This window comes from Serinus canaria, chromosome 12, assembly GCF_022539315.1.
Source record: "Serinus canaria isolate serCan28SL12 chromosome 12, serCan2020, whole genome shotgun sequence".
Lineage (NCBI taxonomy): Eukaryota > Metazoa > Chordata > Aves > Passeriformes > Fringillidae > Serinus > Serinus canaria.
In genome coordinates, this window is record NC_066326.1 from 9,767,362 (window position 1) to 9,793,556 (window position 26,195).

Here is a 26,195-nt window from a genome sequence, read left to right on the forward strand (position 1 = left end):
GCTCTCTTTTGTATCACTCAGCACTAATAGTTGAGTTTCCTGAGGCACTCTCTTTTCCTATTTTTCTTGTTTTCATTTTTCCCTGCTTGCTCAGAACTAAAGCATCCAGCTGCTTTTTATCTGTCTGCAGAGAGGTGGCCAAAGGGATGCTGATGCCTGCTTTGATCCATCGCTTACCCAAATCAGTGGTGAGGTAGAGTTCTGGCCTTTCTGTCTCAAGGCAAAAACACTTCCTTTAAGGTCTAAAAAAAACCCCAAAATCAGAATATGGAAAAATTAGTATTTTCTAAAGAATACTTGCATTTTGTGATAAAATTTAGGCTTTTAAGCCTGCCATCTTTATTTACTCTCAGAAACCTTGTGCTGTGGAAGGGAGAAGCCCTGTCCTTACTACCAGCTTAGGATTCAATATGTCTTCTTAAGCAATTTTACATACATATTTGCTTCTGTTGCTTATCAAGATCCTGTTCTGGAGCAAAACACATAAAACTGGCTAAATCTTACTGATGGAACAAAATTCACTAGAACCATAGAATTCTTGTTATCCAGTACCGTAGCATAAAAAAAAATCTGTTGAGAGAGGAATATTAAATCTACATAAGCTTTTGTTGCACTTTTGTAATAGAAATACTGATCTGTCTTTGGCAGTATGTATCTAAAGTCCACTGACAGTCTCTTAAAAAATGGAGGGGAAAACAATTTAGTCACTGCTGGGCATTGTCACAAAGTAGGAGATGTAAGAAAATGGCTTTCATGTAACTATGTTCAGAAGAAAATCTATTTTTGTACTGTATTTGTAGATGCAAATAAAGTTTGAAAAAAAGACTTATGTTGTCTGGTTTTGGAATGCACAGGTAACCCGCAGTCTCCTTCAAATAGAAGGGGCTGTAGCAGTCAGGTTGAATCATCATATTTTTCAAATGATCTTAGAGAGGCAAGGAAGTGACTGACTTCCTTGGTCAGTAATGGGGAGTAAACCCATGGCAGGCAGGCAGCAGTACACAGACAGGACAGCAACTTCCCAAAACAGAAATATTTGCAGGACAAACAAAACCAAACAATAGGAAACTAGTTCCTGTAGATGCTACAAACTACCTGGACATTACATTATTCCTGGATATAAAAAATGCAATACTTGAATTTAATAAAAAAGCCTACAGAGCAACCTTTTGAAAATAGTATTTTATTAAATATACAAAAGCTCAGCACTTCTGTAGAAAATTGTCACTTCATTTCCAATAAGTAATGCTGGTTAGTGTTCTGCATGATGGGCAAAACAGCAGCAGTTCAAAAACAGTTTCTCTCTGCTCATGCTCCAGCAATCAGGAGCACAATTCCTGATTGCTGGAGCATGAGCAGGTTTTGCTGAGCAGCAGCAAAGCTGTGCAGCAGCACTGCCACGTACCAGGGCATGCACAAGGCCAGCTCCTGTACCTGCCCTTTTACTCCCTGCTCCTGCTTTCACCAGGACAGAGCTGTGAAACCAAAAAATACCAAAAGAGTAACAGTAACTAGGGCTAATAAAGTTATTACAAATTCTCAAAACATTTATGATTTCTAACTCAGATTTCTATTTCAGTATCATTTCTAGCAAATGTCAAATTCCTTTGGTACAGAGAATACTCCTCTGATGGTCATAAATAGATTTCATAATAGAAAACATTATTTATGTACTGAACTGTATACTTACAAAAACCCCAAAACAGTAGTGTAGGGAGCCCCATCTGGAAGCCAGACTCTAGCTTGGTGGAGAGACTTAAGGGTGTCTCCAACCTCAAGTACTGGTTACAACAGATAAATATGAGCCATCACAACACTACAAGGCATTCCTCAAACAAGATACAAAACTACCAATTTAGGCTACTAAAATATATGAAAACTAATCAGGCAAAAATGTTTCCATGACTTAATTTCACAGAGTATGTTTGTTGTCCTTACTAAGTGAAATTAAAGCAAGGAACACTATACACAGCAAAAAAAAAACTATTTTAGACTACACATTCAGTTATAAAAGTCAATGTTGTTTCAAGGCAGGTTTTTTATTTACACATGAATGACCTGTGAGGATCCCTTAAGTGCAATTTGAAGTGAAATTTTTGAAACTTCTGATATAGTCCAGGCTATCATTTTGGATGCTTAACCAAGAACAAGTTCAGACACTTAAAACCTGGGGGAAATCAATGTGTCCTGAGAAATCTGCCCAACCTCAGACCACTGCTAACCTGGCCACTCATTGCATCAATGACTGAAAATCCTCAGTCCAGAAAGCAGAGGGTTTACACGACTATTCTGTGGAATTCACCTAAGCTATGTTTTCCCTTTGAACACTTGCACTGCCAAACACATCAGCCAAAGAAGTGTTCCTGACTGTGCAACCAGAAAAGGCAGCAGAGGGAGGGTTTGTCAGAGGCAGGCAGGCACATGCATTTCCTAAGGACATGTAATCAGGGTCCACAGGATGCACCTGGCACTTTCTCCAAAACACACAAAGTGCCCAACCGAGCAAGGACTTGCCAGCTCTCAAATCAGGGGGAATTACTAAGCAGTAAGAGGTACAAATCTGCTTGTTCACTAACTTACCATCAATAACACACCTAAAATGCTTTTTTCCCCAAGCTGGTGTCACTGACTTCCCACAAACAACATCCTATAGTCCTGTGGATAACATATGCCAATACTCCCACCCAAGCCCCCTCCCCAGCTTTTGGTGCTTGCTGCTGAGCTGTGATTTGCTGTAAGCTTGCTGCAGGAACCGGGCAGAATTGCACTTGGGAAGGTTCTAACCAGGACCCAGCTCAAGACCCGACCACTTCCTTGTCACTGCTGCTTCTTGGGCAGAACACGGGATCTGGCCACCAGGATGGGGACAGCGGAGAGCAGCATCAGGAGCAGGGCCCAGAGCGGGCGGTAGAAGAGCCAGCCCACGGAGATGGTCAGCAGGGACAGCGAGCTGGCCACACACACTGCAAACACCTTCAGGCCAACGCTAACCAGGTCCCTCACAACAGGAAACCAGTCCACTGCAGGGAGAATTAAACATGGCAGGAAGCAGTTGGCAAGATGACAGTTTAAAAAGAAGTCTGATTCATGCCTAGGATCTGCACCCTAGCAGCTGCAATCATAAGACAGACTCAAACTATTCATCAAGAGCACTGGATTAGGCATTTTAGCAGAGCATTATCAAGACACTTGATCATTAAGCAACAGCTAAACATATAAGGCAATGCTATCCTCATCTCTTCACATAGGAAGTAATCCAAAATGAAGTCTGGAGACCTGTCCAAGGCTTGAGAGGCAGAGGAGACAGACAACCCTGCAGCTTTAGAACAAGTCCAGGGCAACTGATCCAAGCTGCTAGCACAAGAATTCCTTTCTGGCAACAATAAATCTCGGAGCAGCATGAATATGGATAAATAAATCAGAAAAAAAAAAAGGTTCATGGCTACAAAGTGAATGATATCTTTGATGTCTGGAGTTTATGCAAGTTTGAGGCATTGTCCTGTCTTTCTGTTTTTACTCCAGCATTTTCTATATTAAAAGAATAAACAAAAACTTTTTTTGCTCTTTGTTTACAGTAGTGTGGAATAACCAGACACAAAAACATATTTCAATACAGCTGCTGATTAGGACCTGTTGGGGGAACCAGCTGTGTGTGGGTGCAGAAAGTATTTGTATTGCAGTACCTTGAGTTAGATTTGAAAGAACCAGCCCAACACATGCCTCAGCTTTTTATTTTGGGAAGCTTTGGGCTGGGACCTTCTGAGACTGGTAAAATATATTTGTGTGGGGTTTTTTTGATGTTCACAAAGCAACCACTTGGTTTTGGGGTCCTGTTTACCTGCAGTTGCCTACAGTGACTTTTCAGATCAAATCAAATCTGAGTTAAAATCAGATCTCTCCTGGTCTCCAAATGACCTAACTCTCTAGAGGTTACAATCTTGTTCCTAGATAATTTTACCTGTCTGTGAAAAACTTACCTAATGTGTAAAAGATCCTGGTCATCAGGCTGATGCCTACAAACATTGAGAGCCAGCCAGCTGCACGGAGGGCCCAGGTCTTCATGGTGTTACTCTCCTGCTCCTTCTGAAACACCTCCTGAAAGCAAACATCATCACATGCAGCCTGTTTCTTGTCCTTTTTCAAGATCCTCTTAATTCCAGTACATTATGAGCTAAGGAGAGCCAAGAGCATTTTAGGTGTACAATTTCTCTTGCAGAAAACACATTGCAGCTCATTTTGCAAGGTCTGTGCAGTATGGCAGTACACTGCAATAGACTCAACAGTGCAGCATGGGGGAAACTGGTACTTTTCATAATTAAAACAACCTAAAAAGCACCATTCAACACTACCCACAGGCAGAAACCACACAGGTTTTGCTGAAATTGGACACATTCTCCTTACTGTGGAAAATAAGACACTAATAAGTAACAGTCATAAAGAAGGAAGAGTCTGACTTCACTCTGAAGGAAGAGAGAATAGGTAATATCCACTGATGGCTGAGAGAAAGGTGTGTGAAAGAGAGCAAGCTGGATGCAGGGAAGAAATCTAAAAGGCATGTGTGCATTTCATCAGGCAAAGCAAAGCATCTCTTTGCAAGAATTCTGATTAAGATTTTTTTCAAAATGGATTGTGTGACCCTCTGGCTCAACAAAAATGTTCACGTGAGGATGGCTGGGACATCAGAAAGCACTAATGGTAAGAGGTGTGTAAGACTGATTATTTGCACTTACAAGTATTCAGTGTATTATTTATTTGTAACCAGTTCATTTTCAATGAAATAAAATTCTGTCTAATGAAGATTTGGAGCAGAGGGTTGATTCTACTGCAACTCTTTCAAGTCAGAACAAAGCCTTTCTAACTGCTTTTGGGAGCACCTGTAAACTGACATCTGGTTTTCTTTGCAGCAGGGCATGAAACAATCATTAATGGAAACAAACCTACTAAAAGAAGTAAATGAATCACCAAATTGCTGGAGCATGCAGGATTTATTGAAGCATAATGCCCTGCCTGAAGGTTCTTTCTCAGCCAGAATAATAATAAACATTTCGAACAAGCCTAAACTCCCGTTATTAGGAGCTGAAGAGAGAATAACTCCAATGGTTTATTTAATTAAACCCTGATTTTACTATTTTTACATGTAACCTGTTCAAAAGCATGTGCTTGCATGTCTAAGTGGGAAACAACCAAGGAGCAAATAAAAACAAGAGGGCACATAAACAATCTAAAGAAAACAGAATGTGCAGAAACCTGGAAGCAAACACAGACTACAATCTGTTGTCCAAGAAAGAGAGAGAGCAAAGACAATGTTTGTATGAGTATCTCCTCCTTTAGGGCCAGTCTGAAGGAGAGTAAGAGCTTCATCTCTGCTGCTTCTGCACCTCCACCTGAAGTTTTAACCCTCCACAGAAGAGCATGGTATCTCACCTCCACAGAGAGGTCCCCAGGGTACAGAATCTCCAGAACATCTCCAGTCTTGGTATGATATGGAACCAGCTGATCACCTCGCTGCCGAGCAATCACAGTCACCTTGGAAGACAGGGAAAAATATTTACTGCTTACTGAATTGGGATGAGAGCTTGCAAAATAAAAAAACAGCTGAAGTCTCACCCTATCAGCAGTGCCCAAATAGGGATCATCTCCACTCAGACCTGCATAGAAGAAAGAGACACGAAGGTCTCCCACCTACAAACAAGAGAAGATTGGAAGTCAAGAAAGATTATTTTACAAAGGGGAATCACAGGAAAGACAACTCAGCACAAGAACATCCTTTATTTATCAACACTTTTTCTGAACATTTATGTCATATAAGAGGTAGCCAGAACGATTTCCAAGCTGTCCTTTTTTCAGGGCTAGCTGGCCACTGAAACATGAGAGCTCAAATGCTGTTTTGTAATATCCCCTCTGATTAAGCTGCAGGAGCACATGATATGCTTTGTTGCTTTGTTCATCATTCCATCTTTTAGCAAAACAAGGCAGGCAGCCAGGTGACAACAAACTGTTTGTACTCCTCCATACAGCAAGGCAGAGGTGGAACCCACCTTCCAGCACCATCCCTTTCCAGTTAAAAGCACAGCAGACTTGAGAAGACAGAGAATAAAGGAGCAGACTGAAAGCTTTCTGCAAGAGAAGCACTCATTCTCTAGGGCTGCACTAAGGGAGTCATCCTATGTGATGGTCTGCACTCCATTTTCTGTACATTTCAACAGAAATGAGACAGGCCCCAGTTTCTTTTCACATACAAGTAATCACTGCTTTAGTTTATCTTTTTCATCTTACTTCTGGACGCCTGGGGTTGTCGCTGTGATAGAAATAATCTTCTCTTCGGGTAACATCAGCATGGGGATCCTCCAGGTGTGACAAGCTCAACTGCTTGAAATCATCAATTTTATCCACGAGACCTAAGCACAATAAAGCATCAAGCTGAGGCCCAGTGTCTAACCTGGAATGGCCAATTTGCTGGCTGGCTTCCTGATTATCACTTGACATGACAGCTATTATGGAAAAAGCAAAGTCCACCGCTGATGCAACAGCAGACACAAAGCCAGTACAAAACAACCCTTACCCTTGGAAAGAACAAAGCTGCCAACCTGGACGTTAGGAGAAACAGCAGTGAAAGACTCCACAGCCATGGCACTGAGAAACACAGAGAGTGCCTGATTAGTCCCAGAATTATGATAAAACTCTTGATTTGCAGAAAAGGTACTATGGTAAACATCAGGAGAAACTCAAAGAGCTAAATTACTGTCATCATGTGAAAACAAATCCATCAAGAGACTGTCTAGACTGCATACTGCTGAAGCCATTAAAACAAGTTAAGGCATCACTCTTGGAGCTGCTCTAATTTCTTTATGCCTTCGTTCTCCCAACTACCAAAAGAACAGCATTTCCATCTACTGCACCCTGTTATGAAATAGGTCATTTAGCTTGATCAGATCCAGTGACAGAATTTAGAGGGACTGTGCCAGATGGTACCTCACCTTGGGTTTTTGTGTCCAATTTCTCGATCAAAGTTTCTGCTGTTCACAACTTCTGATTTCCACTCTGTATCTAAACAGAATGATAAGAAGGTTGAGTAAAGGACACTCAGATCTCAGTTACTGAAGACACCTCTCGATCATTTAGTTCTAGGTTACGCTTCTAGTAATACTGTCTACATCAATGTCTGTCATAGTCTGGACTGATACACAGATTCCTCCTCCTAGCATATTAATGGGGAATGGCAGGATTTAGGGTGAAAAAAGGTATTTCTGGGATAAAACTGTAACTCAAGTTTGCTCAGCTTTTTTGTTGGCATCTTCCATGATCAGGCTTTGATTCCTGGCTCCGTTCTTTGGGAATAAGCTGGCTTTGTGAGAACAAGTATCAGGGGGCAAAGAGAGAGGAGTCTGGAGTGAGCTCAGGAAACGTTGAGTCCAAATGTGTTTTGCCAATACCCAAGTCAGTAATTAAATATTTATTTTAACTGACAATAAACTTCCCCAAGGAGAGTCTCTTTTTCCCATAATGGCAATAGAAAGCCATCTCCCTATCATTCTTTCAACCTGTCCTTCACTCCTGTCATTCCCAATTTCTTTCCCAGTCCTGCTGAGGGGAGAGTAATCAAGCAGCTGTGTGGGTCCATGCCTGGCATACATAGACATTTACAGGACAGAATCCAACAATTTTGAGAGGACAGATGGTTTTTTAGATGGCATTTCTTTTTGTTCCCTATCACTGTGAGCCTGTTTTTCATGGCTCAAAACCACCAGCTTTGCTCCTTATGTACCTCCATGACACAGGGTCCCCATGCTACATTCAGCTGAGTAGTTTTATTTGATCACACCCAGAAACTGCTGCACACCCACATTACACATCAATGTGCTTTGATCAGAGATAAATGAAGCACAGAGACCAATCTCCAAACACACAATGACTCAGAGTGCTTTTCTGCCACTGGGTAGATCAGAATAACACACTCAGTTCCACTCCTGCCAAAAAAGCACTTGGCAAAAGCCACAGGGCACATCAGAAGGTGCTGGTGGTTTTCACTGGCTGGTATCAACACCTAAACAGGTTCTCAACAGGCTCCCTTACAGGCTGGAGATAAACTACTTTTCCCTGTCTATTCGCTTCTGCTCACAGCTGACATATTCCCAATTACTCCATGTCTGAAGTGTAATCTCAGAACATACTCCCATCTCTGCCCATCTCTGGTCATTGAGGATCTTATGGGCCCTATTTCTGAGGCATCCTATCCCTGGATGTTCCACTGAACTTTTAGGGGTTTCAAAACAAGTCTCAGATTTTCTGTAGCCCTTGCTTGCTGACAACACGTCTCCTTTCACCTCAGTTACCTCAGGAAAGGGAGGTTCTGTCATTTGTTTAGGAAAGAGAATTTCTGCTTATTTCTTCACATTCCTTTCTTTCCCAAAAAGAAAATAAAGGTTTTACAACAAAAATCAAAATACACACACACATAGAAGTCCAAAGTTACATGCATAAAAGGGACTTTCTGTTGATCAACTTACTGTATGAATACTTTGTCTCTTTCTTAATCTCACCGCCCTCCTCATATTCGCTGCAGAGAAAAAGGGCTAGGATGAGAACCAAAACAATGCACACACACCCCTGCTCAGGGCAGAATACACTTCACCAATGAAATGCACAGACAGATCTCTGGCAGCACAGACGTATCTTTATACATAACCTAACTCTTCTCTGAACTCCCTGTTCTGAAGACAGATTTTTCTGTACCAGGAGAAAACTGTGTTTGATAAGAAACAACCAGCATTAAGTACAGTGAGACAAGCTAGCCCAAATCAAGTCTCTAACAGATGCTGCACCATAAGCATGTTAAAACTGAGAAATTATTTTTCACACCTTCACTACCTCTGACCTTTTCTTTATATGACATGAAAGACATCTGGAACATGAATTCTGTGCAGTCACACCTACATAATAGCTAATAACATTCATACTACCATCAGTGGAATTATTAGCAATAGCAGAAATGTCTTCCCTATTTTGGTTGCAACTATTTAGCAGAGCAGTTAACATCTTTCAAAGAAATTAAAGTGATTTTCTAAAGGAAAAAAAAAATCCAAGAGCTCTAGAATTCCCTTGCTATGAAGAGTTTTTTTATTTGGTTTCTTTTTTCTCCTTCAGTATAAGGAAAGAAAAAGAATTGTGATAGGATCCTGGTAACACAACAGCCTCAAACTACTTTTAAAGATTGCTTTCACTTACTTGGAATCTTCATATTCAACCCACTGGTACATTTCCACGTTACGCTTAAGTTTGACAGCTTGGATGGAGAGCCCATAGCTGGGGTCAAACAAAGGCTGTGCAAAAATTGAAGAAAATGCAAGTCAGTCTAAATGCTGTACCTCACAACCTCAAACACTACTTTTACTACTGAGCCCATTTACATATCTCACTGTACAGCTAGCACTACCTTACACACAGGTGAACACAGTGTAAATGTTATGAAAGACAAAAAGGAATGTCTCTGGCAAATCTAACCTGAAGAATCATCATCAAAAGCGAAGAATGAAACCAGAACTGCTGACTATGGGTTTACAAGTTTTATTGTTTAAACCAGGAGATTCTGTTTTGTTGGAAGGCCCTGTGTTATCTTCTGCAATGTGTGTGGACCATGGAAAATGTCATCACTACCGAAAAGTAAAAACTTGCAGAACTTCTGTGCTGCAAGAGCCTGTGCTGAAGACTTAACAATATCATGAACACACTACAGGTTCCCTACACAAATGGTAATTGAGAAAGGCAGCTTGAGGGTAAACACAGCTAGAGCTGGCATTGGCTTGAAGAAGGGAGTGCAAGGCCATTCGGCATCTCCCTGATTCCAGGCCAAGAACCAGAGCTTGAGTGGTAGATGCAAATGCATAGAGGAGGGGAAAAGCCGTATGTCTTTTCCTGGATATCAAACAAAACTTTAATTGCCAAAGACGTTTCCTTCCCTCCAAGCTTGAAATACTCATACCTTCAAGATATTATTTTATTTACCTTGGATGTACTGAGAGCTCCAGCCAGGTGCACCAGTCTCCCCTCATTCTGCTGAGAGATGCTGTGGATGCTGTCAAGAGGGAGCACAAGAGAAAGCCCCTCATCAAGAGACTTGGCTGTCCTTAAAGCTCGTCCCTGCAATGAAGAAATCAGAAATCAGCTTGGGCACAATCAACATCACAGCAGCATTTTGTGAACAAGGTTAGCAGACAAGTGTACTGATGACCACAAGGAATGCTTGTATATTCAGCCCAAGGCATATTTTGGAAACATACTTGTACTTCTCCATTCTCAGTCTGGGCCAGTTTGGGGCAGTACTTCTTACCCAGGCAGCAGGACCATTAACATCAACTAAGCTTCTCAAACAGACCCAAATTCTTCCTGCACAGGTCCAAAGTTACTGCTCTGCACCTCTTACCTTGTTCATCATTCCCGAATAACTGCAAAAATGATACAAATTACAGCTCATTTTCCAAACATCTATATTGACTCTTTGGAAGTTTTCCCTGCCTCACCATCATATCCTGATGTGCTTTTTTTTCTGCAAAGTCATCAAAATTTGGAATAGTTATTTTTCCTCTTGTAGAGGTATGAAAAGAAGTCTCTAAGTGAAAATCCACAGAATTCTGCTTTCCACTCTAAAATTGCCAAAACAAGTATGTTTTCAATGCTAGGGTCTTAAGATTCCTGGCTTACCTTTTTTTTTAATTGTATCTAAACCAAATAAATAATACTGAGAAAAAACAAATAAATAACTACTCCAATTTTGCAACATGGGGTATGAATTTCTTTAAAGTAATTATAACACCACTAGAAATGAGGACCTCCTGTTATCTCAAGAAAAAAGAGGGCTGGCTCATGCAACCCTCTTACCACAGGCTGTTTCATCATCAGTTTACAAGCTTTGGATCTTATCTCTCATCACACACTGCTACTGTCTCTACCAGTTCCAGAGGAACTAGGCCTGTGATTTCACTTTTCTGCTATATCCCAAGCATAAGCACCAGGTTCCCAGACCAAACCTCCTCTTCTCATGGGTCAAGTAATAATGCTGTGCACAAACACTGACAGTATTGCACTTACTTCATTGGTAAAAAGAACGTAGAAAGCCAGAAGAAACGTCACAAGTCCAATCAACATGCCTCCAGAAGTCTCACTGAGCCGCTCCAGGAACCCTGGTTTGGGCTCACTTGTGACTTTAACATGCTCTTTTCTGCTGCCTGGGTCAGAGAACTGCTGAAAATAAACCAAAAGTGCAATATTAGTGTGAAAGGGAAAAGCATTCAGTTTCACAACAAGTCTTCTAGCTTTGTTAGCACTGCTGCCCTACATACAGCGCAGAACCTCTTGCCTTGGACCAAAACTTTCCCACACTTATCAAATGCCTTATCACACTTTTGATACCAGAAACCCAATCAATAAATAAAACTCCAGCCTGATTAAAAAAAAAAAAAACCAAAAAACAAAACCTCCCTAATTTCTATTATAGTGGTTCTACATGTTCAAGCTTTCTTCAGTCTGCCTCCAGGTTCTGTATTTGGAGTCCACACCCCGCATTCAGGCCATGGCAAATTGAGTAATAGCCCTGAATTCCTGACCAGCTAAAACACTGCTATAAATAACAAATTATGATTCACCTCACCAGTAAAAAGAGTGCTGCACAGTCTAAAATAATTATATCCAGGGTAACAATAACTCAAAACAAGGCAGCCCAGGAGTTTATCTGTGCGTATGTGGCTTGCGGGGAGCTACCAAACCCAACTTGAGCACAGGCACACAGCCAAGGCAGGGCATGGCACTTCTCTGTGTATGGAAAATCACGCTATGAAAAGCCAGTGTTCATAGAGGAGGCAGAGAAGTCCTGCAATTTTATTCGAATTAAGGGAGAGAGTCCACTGGGGCACACACCCGCGGGGTTTTCTCTCTCGAGATTTCGGAGGGCACAGTCTCCTTTCATCCTACACTCCCAGCCGCACCCTGCCTTCTTCATTTCGCCATCAGCTGAGGTACGGAAGGTAGACAGAGCCTTCCCGAAACGCCTTCCACATATCCCCCCTTAAACCTACTGTTTTACCCCAAAGTTCAGAAGTTCAGGCTAGTGGAGACCCACTTTCTGTGTGAGGAGCCAAGCTGCCTCAGCTCGGCAACCAACCTGCTGCCCAAAGTCAGCAGACATTAAGACCCATTTCAAAGACATTAACACTCATACTTGCACCCATCAAATTATTAGTAAAGTCATTAGCACACATCGTCCCTCTCATCTAGCTCATTTGGAGATGCCTGGCGGGCTGCGACCGGCATAAGGCCCTGGCGGCAGCCCTGGCACATCGGAGCGGGCTAAGCTAGGCGGACGCCGCACGGAGCGCGGAGCAGCGGCGGGGCCGGAGCGAGCAGCACTTACGTTCCTCGACATCCTGAGCCTCTCACTCCCCCCGGGAACCACAACTCAGAGACCGCCAGAGCCGCGCACCGCCAGCTTCGCCCTCATCCGCCTCAGGGCTCCCCCGCCCCCGAGCCGCTCCCCGCCCGCAGCGGCGCACGCCGGGACGCGTAGTTCCCGCAGCGGCGGGGAAACCCTTCCTTCCTCCTTCCCTTCCCGCCTCCCTCTCTCTCCGCCCTGCGGCCGGGCGCGGGGCGGGCGGGAGCTGTAGTGCGGCGGGGCCGGGCCTGGCAGGGCCCCGCGGCCGGCAGGAGGTGCGTCAGCGGCCGCCTCAGGGCCGGGAAGGCGCTTCCGGAGGCGGGAGGTCGCGGCGTGGAGCAGCAGCGCGGCGCTGCCCGAGCGGTGCTGGCGGGACGGCAGGAGCGGAGCGGCGGGGCCCGTGTGCGGCGCGCTGCGGAGGAAGGCACCGGCCGGCTCAGCCATGTCCTACTGCAGGCAGGAAGGTGCTCCCGAGTGTCCTCCCAATGTCACCCCGCCGGGCGGGCTCGCCGTGAGGCGGCCGGGGGTGGGTGCGTCGCGGGGTGACCGCCCGCTCCCCGCAGCCCGTAAGGGCAAGGCGCGGCCGGAGTAGAGAGGAGGCGCGGCAGCCGCCCGCTGTCCGTGTGTGGCGGCGGTAGCGCCGCCTCGCTTCCCGCCGCGACCTTTCTCCTCACGGAGGGCTGGAAGGGCGGCGGGGCCATGAGGCGCAGCGCGGTCCCGGGCATGTGGGGACGGTGAGGCCCCGCAGCGGGCCCAGAGCAGCCGGAGGTGCCCGCAGGGACCGTGTGTGGCGGGGAGCGCTGAGGCGTGCGGGCAGGGCAGCCCCCGGCCACGGAGCGCCTTCTGCCCGCAGGGGTTAAATTTATCCCAGCCTAGCTGAGTGGCCGGAGGTGTGGGGTTTTACCTTTTTAAGGTCGATGGACAGGGTGGTAGACTGCGTATCTGTATCATCTACAGGTAGTGGTATTTATGAGGCTTGACCACCTCTTGAAGGGGGAGATGCATAGGTAAATATCTATGTCTACATATATATATATAAAGATCCTTGCTCTCTTAAGTAATGCGAAGGGCTGAATGTAAAGTTTCAGACTACGAAAAAAAGCACCAGTAGTTCCAAATGCCATTTGTAAGTTACAAACTTGGGCAGAGACTATGAACTGTATTGAGGTGGTCATAATGTATGGATCTCTTTTATGCTTTATGTTGGGCTTTGTTTAATTTTGCAAGATTTGTAAGTTGCCTTATGCAACCCTACAGAATGGCAGTGACTAGGTTAGAGTGCATGTGTTTATCGCTCCTTTCATATAATAAATGACCGAACATTACACATTGTAAAGTTTGCTGGAGTACAATGCAGAGTTGTCAGAAAACTCTTTCTGCCTTTTAAAAGGTGTTAAGATTTATCTGTTTTTCAGGTGTTTAAATGCATGGTTACTGAGCAAGGTTAAGTTACTGAACATCTGCTGGCTGCGGTCACGCTGAGGGGCCAGGAGATTTAATTTCTAATATGACAAGTTACTGTAGTGGCCTGTATGAATTTGGAAAATTCTTGGGGAATTTACCATTTTTTCCACTCTCAGAGTGTGTGTTAGAGCTTTGCAGGGGTGTTAGAAAACTAAAACTACTGAAGTGTCCAGCCAAGCCTCCCCCGACCTTGCTATGGAATGTTTTAGTTAAATCAAGAGCAGAAAATTTGCTCCATTGGATTTCATCCCTTGTAATGTTCACAGCACCTTTCAGTGTAGTTAGTTCTATATGCTGATGGCTATCCTCAGTTTTTAATTCAGATTATTAGTGTAAAATATTACACTAGTCTTTAGCAAAAACCTCTGTTATTAGTAAGTTCCTGTGGAACACTGTACTGCTATTTATTATAGTTTCTCTTTTACTTTTTTTTTTTTTGTTTAATTCTAAACCCTTCATCTGTGTTAGTCCTGACGTTGGAGTAATTTGAATTTGTTTGGAAACAGCTTTTTATCTTAGCAATTTAGTGAACTGTACTGTTATTACAGGACATTGCTATGAAAATTGGAGTATTAGAATAACTGAATTTCAGTGTGTATGTGTTCCTCTGAGCTAGTAACTGTTCTCATTCAAGGTGGTTGTTAAATACAACAGTTCATTCTCAATATTATTGAATCACATTGAAAGTCTCATTACCTTGTGGTGTACAGCAGTTTTGTAAATGACTCTTTTCTGTCACAGATTTCTCTGAACTTTTGCTTCTTGTCTCCTCCATGGTAGGAAAAGACAGAATCATATTTGCAACCAAGGAGGACCATGAGACACCGAGCAGTGCTGAGCTGGTTGCAGATGACCCGGATGACCCTTATGAAGAGCAAGGTCAGTAGTGAGCAGAACGAAGTAAGGGGTGTTACATCATACATAAATCCAACAGAAAACCCTGCATGAATTACAAAAACTTAAGCACATTTAAAGACTGAAGGCAGCTGGTTATGCAGTAAATACCCAAACTCTTGGCAGTTTTAACTGCTAGATTAGGACCTCACTAATGACACATTTTCTTCCAGTATTTATTTTTCTGCACTTGTAATGATTTTTCTTAGTGCCCTATTCAAATAATCACTTGATGGCTTTTAGTTTTGGTTAGTGGCCAGAGGTATGCTGGGATAACTTTTATTTATAAAGTTAGAGCCTAATCAAGTGAAAATTATGATCATTTTTCCCTCTAAGTAACAGCATGCAATTTTCAGAGAAGCTGGAGTGAGTTACATATTGTCATTGATGTGAGTTGCTCACCTGACTGTGAGCAGCTGAAATTGCCTAATATGGCAATCTCTGAATATCTGTTATAGTATAAAGTAATATCTGGCTAATCTATACTATACTGGTAGCAATATAATCAATATCTTTCACTGGCACATGATGGGTAAGCTAAAATTATTGAGTTTTCATGTGTAATTATTGTGCCTTGAAAAGATAAAGCTTTTCATGAAGATTACAGTTCTTGTACAAAGTATATCTAACCTGCAAATAGAGGTTTAAGACAGCAGAATACTTCTGAGACCAAGACTTACAATATTCTGGTTGCAGATTTTAAATAATGGGTAAATAAAATATACTTCCAGTAATGATGATTTAATACATTTTGCCCTGGATTAATAATTGTCATGGAAATGTGAGTTTAGGTTAATTTTTTTCTAATTGCCTCTATGTTTACAGATCTTTTGGTCTCTTCACTTTGTGTGAAGGGATTTCATTGGTTTCAGCTCAACTGAAGCTGAAGTAAATTCTTCAGACTCTTTGAAACTTAGTTAGAAAGTGAAAGTTAGGCTTTCTAAAGTGTCTCAGAGACCTTTAGAGGGCAGCATTTAAGCAGTTTAGCAGCTGGAGCTCACAGGGTCTCTGTTAGCTGATATGGCATGTACTGTAATTGGAACCACACCTTCCTATGTCATTAAAATTAACTTTTTTTGTACATAGATTTCTGCAGAAATGTTGCTGCATTTATCTGCCTTCATTACAACTGTATGTAGTCAGTTAGATATCTTAAGTTTTTCTCACTTGCACTGCTAAGTCTGTTGATGTCCTAGTGTGACATACATTTGGGTAATAAACTAGTCAAAATGAAAAGAACCACTTTATTTTTGTTTAAACGCCACATCAGTTGATTGCTGTTATGTGTATGTTGTTGGCCATGAAAAGGCTGTGGTGAGGAGGAGACGTGATGGGGTTTGTTTCCTAGCAGTCCTGAAATGGGGAAAGCCAGGAGCTTTTTATGTCGCCTTACAGTGACAGTGTGTGTCTGTGGGATTCAAAATGAGAAACTATAAACTCTTTTTAAGTACTGTCGGTAAGTTTGGGTGGGGATTTATTGTTGTGTGATTTTTTTTGTTAGTTTGTTGAGTTTTCTTCTTAGTAGGTGGTAAATTACTGCCATGTTTTTAAGTCTGAAAAACCTCTTGAATAACCCAGGGCTACGGTGCATTAGATCAGAAGAGAGAAAATGGGCATATCATAGAATGTAGCAGTAGGGAATGAAGCTTATGGGCAGGAAAGACATGAGTAAAATGGTTTGGAATATGATGAAATGCTGAAGCTCTGGCTTGCATGGCTTTTAAATAAAAGAAAATTGGGAAGAGTTTTGCTATACCTAATGTAACATGCAGACTTTTCTAATTGAGCTTCTGCTTGGAATAGAAGACTTGGTTTCCAGTGTTGTAAAATTAACTGTAAGGGCTCTTTTAATCTTTTCTGCTCTGCCAAAGAGACCAGTCATATCTGGAAAAGAATAGATGCATTATATAGACCTGCCATAATCTGCATTGTTTTCTAATACACCTGAAACTTGTGTTTGAGGTTTTGTTTTATTGTAGGGGCTGTTTTCATACTTGAGATAAAGATCTAGTTTGGTATTTGGTAATTTTCGATAGTTCTTATTTTGTCCCAGACATTAACAGATATTAGTCTTTGAGCAGTCTACTTGAAACAGTAGATTGGTCAGGAAAACTTGTGTTCTGTTTCCCTTAGGATAACAACCAGTTGTATCCTGCTCTTATTTCGGTCAATATTTTGTTGTTGTTCTTGTATCAGCTGGGGGATTTTGGTAGGCAAAATGTTAATGACTCACTTTAAGCTGAAAACATTGAAAGAAAAAAGCCATGGGAAATGGAAAGGCAGACAAACTGGAGTAAGTTCAGGTTAGGATTTCATACTGCTGTGAAGATCCCAGTTCACTGTCTGTGCTTTTGACAGCTGTGGCTGATGGAAACAAATTAAAAATTCATTTGCAGTGGTTTTGGAATAGTACTGTTACTGTAAAGCATCTTTTTAGTCCTATGTGTTGCAGATGGTGGAATTTGAACATGAAAGATTCCTGGTTTTCACTGACATCTTGGCTGCCTTCAGTTTGAATAATTTTTTATTTTATTAAGCTTATATGAGGAAGGCAATGATGAGTTTTGTGCATGCAAAGTGGTTTTTATTAGTGTTACAGCTGTGATGGGAAAGTTGGATAAAAGTACTTATGGAATTGGACCTCAAACACAGATTGTTGCTGGTCTTTCCCTTCTGTTTTTCCAGACTTGTTCCTGTCATCTTATTTTATAAACAGTTTTAAAGTGGTTTCTAGAGGGGACTGATGAAGCAAAACTCCACGTTCTTATAAGAAAGAACTTGATGAACGATCAGACGTACAGGACTGTTTCTATGACTAATGATGTCCCTTTCAATCCTGCTTCCTGTCATCTACACTGTGAATCCCTGGCAGATAAACTTGTTATTGGGGTGTTTGTCATGTTACAGGGAAGACACTCTTCTCAGAACAGCAGTGGGACTTCATACCATGAGTTCAAAGACAAATGTTGACACAGGTGCAGGTGGGCCTGCCTTTGGCCATGACATGAGCAGCTTCCATGAGCCAGGAGACTTTAGGTTGTGAGATGTCAGCAATCAACTGCTCGCACAAGTCTTGATCTGCAGTGATGTAAACAGTGTTATTTTTTCTTCCACGAGTGCAGGTTCAAGTATATTGTGACTCACTGGATCAGTGAGGTTCAGGCTGCATTTGAAAGAAGTTTGAATTAAATTTTAATTAAAAATAGTAATCCTATCTGTTGTAGGTTTGCAGCTCAGGAAGAGCAGTGGATGAAATCTGTTTCTGATTTAATTGTGTTCTAAGCTTGCTGATGGACTTACTCATTGATGTTTGAATTCTGCTGTGATTATGAGTGAAGAAATGCTTGCTTTAGTCATCTCTATTTTTGTTTTGTTTTTCTAAATCATTGTTTCTGTGCACAAAACGTCTGAATCTGATGCTATTTCAGTGATAAAATAGGTGTAGGTCAGTGATCTTGTGATACCGTAGAATGTATTGTTTATGGGATAACTCACAGTAAGATTTGCATGTTTACAAGGCAGGTCTGGTTCTAAAAGGAACAATCTGTTTGAGAGAATTATTTTACAAATAATTTTATTGCTCTAGTGTCTTCAGGAACATTTCAGACTGTGGTAGTTCCTTGTGTTCTGTGGCACATGACTTAATCTTGACAAATACACTGATTTTTATTTTTGCAATTCTGGTCTTCCAGTTGAAATTTGAAGGGGGGAAGTTGTGGGTTACTATTTCAGAGCTTATTTCAACCAAGAAGAAAAAGACATCCATTCAATTTGATTTAAAAGATTTCTAGTCTTAATACTGGATTTAAAGTCTTACTATTTGTATGGAATGATTTTAATGCTGGCTTGTTCCCCTGACAGTCTGGCAAATCGGTTGACTTGACTTCCATCTGTTTTGCAGTTCCCTTAGAATATTCTCAGTGGTTTGTAGTCCAGGGAGAAGGACTTAATTCAGAGATGGATAGAGAGCTAATCTCACTGATGCCCATTAAAGGATTATACAGATCAGAGGGAGAAACAGACTGGCTGGGAAGTGAAAGGTGTTTATCAGCCTTGAAGCTACAAAACTAAGATGGCATTATAAGTGCTTGAGTTCACCTACAGCCCAGCAGCTGTCACTGGGTGAAATCAATGTTTGGAAGGTGCATTAACTTTTCTTCTCTCTTGTTTGTTCAGGATTGATATTGCCCAATGGAGATATCAATTGGAATTGCCCATGTCTGGGTGGAATGGCTAGTGGTCCCTGTGGGGAGCAGTTCAAGTCAGCCTTTTCTTGTTTCCACTATAGCTCAGAAGAAATAAAGGGATCAGACTGTGTGGACCAATTCCGTGCCATGCAGGAATGCATGCAAAAATACCCAGATCTTTACCCTCAAGAGGATGAAAATGATGGCAAGTCCAGCAAAGATTTGGAAGCTGCCTCTATGGAGGCCTCTGCTGCCAAAGAGGAGGAGGAATCCAGCTAATGAAGATGCAAGGAGGCTGTCGTCTCCATTTCTCATTTTCAGAGACATGGACTTCTGCACTGTGTCTGTCTTCTGAGTAGTGAGGAAATGTTTCACCATATTCTGTGCACTGTATCATAATAAATAATTTATTCCTGAAGGAGAAATCTCAGAGCTTCAGCCTTGCAGATAAATACTGCAAAAAGAGTGAGTGTTTGTATGTACTGTGTAACCTGGTTTTGGACACAGTTAAAACTTTAACAGCTCTTCTTTGCTCTCAAGTTTTCCTTGAGTTGTGACTTGAATAATGTCTTGAAGTACATAGCTTTCAACTAAAATTCCACTGGCACACCAGGTCTATCTTCATTTCAGTATGTTCTGATCAGTAGTTGCTTTTTATTTAATGTGTTCTGTTCTGTCAATAGAAATTACATTAAATGATTGTTTTTCATTTAAGATTTCTTTTTTCCAAAGTGATGCAAGACATTGACAATGGTCTAGATCTAGAATTTCTAAAATAATTTCAAATGGTCTTACTAGATTATGGTTGCATTTTACTACTGGCATCAGATCAGGACTGCCAGGAAAACGTTGAAATGCACATCTTCTTTGATTTCATTTACTTACTGTGATGCCTTTTGCATTTTTAAAAATGGTGTGTTGTGCAACTGATGATTAAGGTGAATGAAAAGAATGTTGGTCACTGGCTTTAGTTTTGCTCTGAAAATACAGATTTTGGGTTCCTTTGGTTATTACCTTCTCCTTCAAGGTATAGATGGGCACTTGTAAAATACTTTGAGATATAATAAATTGTTACCTGGTGTAATGATCTCAACCCAGATACTGTGACTTAAGTGCATATTAAAAAGAAAATACTTTTTACCCTCACTGGAAGCTCCTGTGTCTTTGTGGTGTTTTGTTTGGTTGATTTTTTGTTAACACCAACTGGATTTGAGAACTGTTCTGTGCTGTAAGCAGATCTCAAATGAATTTGTGGCTTGTGAAGATCAGTTGCTCCAGCTTGTCAGATGTTTATTCTTGTCTTATTCTTTTCTCCCCAGCTCAGGCAGGAAGGCATAAAAACCTAAAGCTTTTTCAGTAGCTGTAGTAGACTGAGTAGAACCAGCAAATAAACATGAACAGCTCCATAAATGTTTGAAAATCACTTAAAAGGTACAAATAATTTAATAGTTCAATATTGTTTAATAGCTGTAGATAAGCTATACTCCATTGTTTGTCTTTCTGAACAAAAGATAGGCTGTGAGATTTTTTTTTTTTTTCAAATGAGATTGTGGCTATGGTTGTTGGGTTTTTTTTTCCCTCTCCTTGTGTTGGTTACCTCACCGAAAGCATAAAAGGTTGTAGTGTCAGTAATGCAGCCACAAAGTCCAGCGATGTTTAAACACTTTCTTTTTCTCTGTGGGCAGCACCCAGGAGTGCTCAGCAGCATTAATTCCATATAGCACTTTCATGTCTTGCTTGCATACGTGAATTCGATGCCACAGATGTTTCTGAATGTTTGAGGGGAATTTTGGTCAAGTTTTACAGTGTCTTTGAGGTGTTTGTATTTCAGTGCAGCTGTTGGATCCTCAGAAAAAAAATTTGTAGGCAATTAAGTGGCTGACAGCTACTTTGTTCTGAGGGTAGTGATAGCAGAGACTCTGCATCGATGGTTTCCAAAGAAGCAAAGTGAGACAGAACTTCCCAGTGTGGCTCTTTTAGGTATAAGAAGCCAAGTGCCAAGTTAACCTGAGTAAACAGGCACAAAAGCAGCAGAGATAATCTTTGGCACTTAGGCAATAGATGAACACTGGGCACCAAATTAGAAAAAAATCACATGCACTCAAGCTTCTGGTTCAAATGGAAATCTAGTGCACTCTGTAAAGAAGCAAGATCTGTTTGTCAAGGGGTGCTCTGTTCTAACAAGTTTCCTCTTTCTTTTTGCTGTGCTTTTTTTTCCCATGTTGCCTTTGTGCTCTGAAGTGTTTGGACTTATCCTCTGCAACTCTATTTGTAGCATCTGTGTACAAAACATAAAATGTGAGAATCTTGGCCTACAGTGGGTAGGGATGTGCACCTAATTCTGACAGAGGGAACTTGAGGCAAAATCTGACACTTCTGAAGGTGTGTTCAGGATGGATTTACTTCTTTCTGACTGTTGTGACTTGGTAACCTGTTGTGCTGCATCCAGTACAAATATGAAATATGTGTAAGGATCTTACACCAGAAACGGTGAATAGCACTGTGTGATGTTTTGAGAAAGGAAGTAATAGCTTTAATCCTAAATAGTTCTTTGTGGAATTTTTTTTTTTTTTTGGTATGTAAATTCATGCAGTTGTGAATGCATAGATAATGTAACTCCTTGTTTCTGTTTCCCAGCATTGCTTAATTTGTGTGATTTTCCTCTTATAGTTACATGCCCCAATTTTAAATCTAAAATCAATCAGTGGTTATATTAATATATAATAAAGATGATAAAATGATCCTTGACAATATGTGACAAGCTTGTGAAATAAGCAGATGGTAAGTTGCATTTTTATTGTGTGAATACAAAACTTAGAGTTGCATATTTCTTATTTTATATATATATATATTATAAATAATATCTTAGTTTTCTTTCTGTGATCACTGAGCTACTAGTTCTTGGAGTGATAGTAGTAGATTCAAAAGTGTGCAATTTTGTTTATAGAGTAATTTCAAACTGATTTTATGTTATCAGGTGCTTTTGTCAAGTCATAGGCACTGCTATGTCAAGTCACAAGTAGTCCTTGAGGGATAAAAAATGCTTTAATTATGAAAAAATTACTCTTTTAGTTGATCTTTGGCCTATAAAAGCTGATGTGATGAGTGTGATTAAATGTTTATAAACGATCAGCTAAAAGAAACTGTTAACAATTCATTAATCTACAATTATAGATGTATTAGAATATCTTTTCGATCCAAGTTACTTAGCCCAAGCAGTTCCATTTAGATAGAATTCCAGTTGAATTTGCTCTTTAGTTTTTAGAATAAAAAGACATTGTTTTAATTGTGTTCACCCTACAGACCTACTATTGGTCCCAAAATGCTCCCTTGTACCATATTGCTGTGAAATACTCCAGATTTTTAGTTTTAACTATTCTTCAGTTTTTGCACACCCTAGTCCTTCTGGTGCAGTGGTGAAACAATCTCTGCTTTTGAAAGCTGGGTGAACTGTTATCAGCTGGCTGCAATTCCTGCATGATGCAGGCCACAAATTTATATGTAACTTGTGATAACTTGCTTGTTAGGATGGGATTGTTCCTGCAATCCACTTAAACTTGAATCAGTGGTGCATGCATTACATATTCTGATGTGGATAAAGATTGCCTCTAAAACTTCAGATGATCCTTTAACAAAACATATATTCTAAAAAGTAAAAAAATACTGAAAAATAGTTAAAATTAGACAAAATTGCCTTTTCAGAATCTCTGCAGTACAGCCTGAGGATATTGCAGAGACCTGACTTCAGTTTGTGTGTAGTAACTTTCTTAGAGGTATGGCTTTGCTTCAGATGCAAAAATAATCTTTTTTTTTTCCCTTTCTTCCTGCAAAAAAGGAATGATGAACAAAATGGTGGCTAGAAGGAGACATTTATCTTGCAGGCCATTGTAGGGATCATTAGATCTGGGGATCTTTCAGGGCTGTTTTGGAAACAAGATCTATATCCTGAGCAGTTCTGACTGAGAGTGTCCTTGTTAACCTGACAGCAGTGTCTCCTGTTTATCTGAGGCACTGATCTGATCACACGTCAATGAACCTACTTATTCCTAGGGAAGTAAGAAAAGGAATTTGTGTGCTTCTAGACTCTTGTTTTACCTCATTAAAATTCTATCAGTGTTGGTGTGGGACAGTGTCGAGCAGCTACCAGCAGTTTGTCATTTATTCTTAGTCAGCTCTCTTCACTGGACGTGATTCCATTTTGTTGAACGGGAGCCTGTCTGCAGTTGTTTTTCAACTGCTTTTAAGCCCTCTGGAGCTGATGCTTTGTTGGTGATGGTGGAGCTGAGGGGAGACACACCCAACAGAGGAAGAGTAGAGGAGTGATTATAGCACCAATGTTTGTTTTTAAAAATGGCTTATTGTAAATCAGTATTGATGATCTGTGAGCAGATGGCTCAGGAAGGCCAAAACAAGGAGCACAGTGGTGATTCCACAGTGCAGATTAGCCCAGATGACACAACAGTGATGTGAAGGGTAGGTGGATGCAGGATTTGTTGTGCCCTGAGTGACAGGTCCAGTTATTTGTTTCTGAATGTTACAAGTTCCTTACAGCTCCTAAGAAAGTTAAAGCATCCCCTCCCAGTGCAGTCATTCCCTTCATAGGATGCTGTGTGGAAAATGGGTGATTAATTTCTTAAACTATGGTTCCAAGTGGTATTTCTACTAACAGTAGCTAGTAATGCTAGTAAATGAATGTGCCATAAAATAACTTTTATTGACAGAAAAGAACTATGCTGATGTTTACCCTCCCCACAAAACCACCAGTCTGGCACAACAAGTGGAATAGAGGTGTTTGTTTAATATGGTGCTGACTATAAACCAACATGGAATATCCTCATTGTCATTAAATAAGATCCCCTACAGGTAAAGTGGCCTCTGTTGAAAAGCACATTCCTTAGTTTAATTGTAAACCTACACTTGAATTTCATTTCTTGTGAGAAGCCCTTTGAGATCAGACTGTAAATTCATGTACAGGTCTTTATTGATATTTGAAAGAGACCTAGTTAATCTTTTTATTGTGAGACAATTTCTGGAGACAGTAAAGAAGGCAGTTGCTGGGCTCCTAATTTCATAAGGCTGACATTGCAAAATCTGCCAAATGCCTTGGTTAAAAAGTGTTTTATTGCATTAATTAAATAGCTTGTTGGAGATGCCACATTGTTGGATACCAGTTTAGGTAACAACAAATAAATTATGATGTGAAAGGGGGAAAGCAGTGGAGAAAGGGAAATTTCCTGAAAAGGAGGGAGGAGGAAACACTAGAAACACTGTTTATATCCTGTTGAGAAACAAATTGGAGCTTTTTCCTCTCCTAAAGATATGCCTGCCATCCATTTCCAAATTAGCCGAGGATATTTCTGCTGTTCAATCAATGTGAAATTCAAAGTAAAATAGCAGTAAATAGAATGGAAGAGGCTGAATTTTTACGTTCTCATTGGTAAAGAGAACAAAACAATGGCCTAAGTTGTAGGCTGGATTTCTGTTGTTCTGCATTAGCATTAGGGTTCCTAGGTATCCCACTTACCAGACTGTGCTAAATGGAAACATCTCCTCTTCCCCAGGAGCGTTAAAAATTGGGCATGGAATTGAAACATGCAAACGTAGCATGTGTGCTTCTCTTTCTCTGTAACTCCCTGGAAGAATATGGATTGATTCATTGTGATTTTTGCTTAGTTGACAAGAGAGTGCTCCAACCAATTGCATTTGGTTGTGAGTCCTTAAATGGGGGACACACATCTCAAACTTCAATTTCCTCAAAATACTGTGTTAGGGAAGGATTGAGTAGCTACCTCTTGATTACTATAGGGTAAAATGGATTTAGAAATAATGCTTTTGCAGAGCAGAACTAATTTTACTCGGAGTGCTGATGTTACTACTCCTGTACTTTTGCAGAGGGAGAAACAATCCTCAGGCACTATGGGAAGGAAGCAGAGCTTCAGCATCTTACCCTGAAGTGTGACCAAGAGAAATAAAGCACAATGAAAGCACTAAGTGCAATCAAAGGCCAGTGGTCTTGAGCACAGTTGGAATAGCCAGGTTGCTCTCCCAGAACTACATTTACCTCATTTGATACATGATCCAGCCAATCCATTTACCTCCTGTTTCTGCTTTGTGGCTTTTGTAGTGTCAAAATTTCAACATTAGAGCAGCTGCTAGTTCCTCACACTTTGGCTTTTTCCTATAATTAAGGCTTATTTGCAGTTATTGCTGTGAAACCTTTGTGATGTTGCAGACTAAGTACTACAGCACAGATCTGGATTTGGAATGGAGTTTGAGCCAAGGTGGTTTCTGCAGCAGAGCTCAGCACTAAGCATTGATGATACATGATGATACATGATGCACATCTCTAAAGGACACTGTCCCAAGATAAGCCACATGTTTGTTTCTGGAAGGCAGTGGAATAATATTGCTTCTAGAAAGCAGCCCATTATATTGGCATAATTGCAGTCAGATGGTAAATCAGTTTGAGCTCTCTTACATGCTTATTTAGTATTATGCCACTTGTAAAGCTGAAAGAAATTGCTGTCTTTTAGTGGCCACTTATAAATAAAATTACACTCCAGTTATGAATGTATTATGAAAGCAGTTTATGCATATTAATATCAGACCCTGACCTGAAGTATGGAAACACTAGTCCATGTCTTTAGTTTTGCCTTGTAAAATTATTCTGGCTGGAATCAGGCTCAAGTGAAGTACTGACTTGTGATCTATATATGATGCGCTAGGTAATTTTGTACTATAACACTGTGCATTTTTTAAAAATGTAGTCATGTCCCAAGTTTCCTGTCTAAGCACATGAAAGGAAGGATGGCAAGTCTGCTTTCCTTGCTTCAACTAGGAGCATGTTGAATGGGAATGCATGAACTAACTACACCTTTCACTGCAGTGTTACTAAAAGGCAAAGTCCAGCACTGTAATTTCTGAAGCAGAAATTATTTGCATCCAGTTCGAAGAATATCTGATACTTGTTTTCCCAAATATGCCTTCCAGGGTTTCACCAGGCTGTTCATGTTCACAAGGAGCTTGCCAGTCCTAGAGTCCTCCTGGCCTGCTATAAGATAGTCAGTACCTAGTTAAAGAAAAAAGAAAAAATAAATAAAGAAAAAATAAAAAGAGAAAACCCTTAGTTAGCAAATAGAATAAGAAAGAACCAAACTAGAATTTCTCTATTTCATATGGATCTGGCATACAGCACCTTTGCCAATTTCATCCAGCTTATGCATGTGCCA

The 26,195-nt window shown here is 40.9% G+C and overlaps 3 protein-coding genes across 6 annotated transcripts in view; 1 reads left to right on the plus strand and 2 right to left on the minus strand.

Moving 5' to 3' along the window:
- Nucleotides 1-96: 96 nt before the first annotated feature.
- On the minus strand, nt 97-12,557 carry TMEM43 (transmembrane protein 43). 3 transcript variants are annotated; one of them, XM_050979564.1, is made up of 12 exons: nt 12,404-12,557; nt 11,086-11,238; nt 10,003-10,137; nt 9,226-9,320; nt 8,508-8,557; nt 6,978-7,047; nt 6,563-6,633; nt 6,277-6,398; nt 5,608-5,682; nt 5,425-5,526; nt 3,978-4,095; nt 97-242 (listed from the first exon to the last, which is right to left on the minus strand). In XM_050979564.1, exons 1-12 carry the CDS (start codon nt 12,413-12,415, stop codon nt 97-99), a joined length of 1,149 nt encoding a protein of 382 aa, XP_050835521.1. In that variant the 5' UTR covers nt 12,416-12,557. The 3 variants fall into 3 exon arrangements, with proteins under 3 accessions (XP_050835521.1, XP_009089359.1, XP_018770679.1); XM_009091111.4 differs by lacking the exon at nt 97-242 and adding an exon at nt 1,164-3,020 and having other exon boundaries at nt 11,086-11,235; XM_018915134.3 differs by lacking the exon at nt 97-242 and adding an exon at nt 1,164-3,020.
- A 167-nt stretch (nt 12,558-12,724) lies between these two features.
- On the plus strand, nt 12,725-20,112 carry CHCHD4 (coiled-coil-helix-coiled-coil-helix domain containing 4). The gene is made up of 3 exons (XM_030228098.2): nt 12,725-12,885; nt 14,666-14,764; nt 18,956-20,112. Exons 1-3 carry the CDS (start codon nt 12,864-12,866, stop codon nt 19,243-19,245), a joined length of 411 nt encoding a protein of 136 aa, XP_030083958.1. The 5' UTR covers nt 12,725-12,863; the 3' UTR covers nt 19,246-20,112.
- A 3,956-nt stretch (nt 20,113-24,068) lies between these two features.
- LOC103817037 (netrin-4-like) overlaps nt 24,069-26,195 on the minus strand; it is a 42,215-nt gene continuing 40,088 nt past the window's right edge. For both annotated transcript variants that reach the window (XM_030228195.2, XM_009091112.4), the window contains exon 10: nt 24,069-26,035. In XM_030228195.2, the coding sequence (XP_030084055.2) occupies nt 25,899-26,035 (137 nt within the window). In that variant the 3' untranslated portion in view covers nt 24,069-25,898. The remainder of the gene's footprint in view (nt 26,036-26,195) is intronic.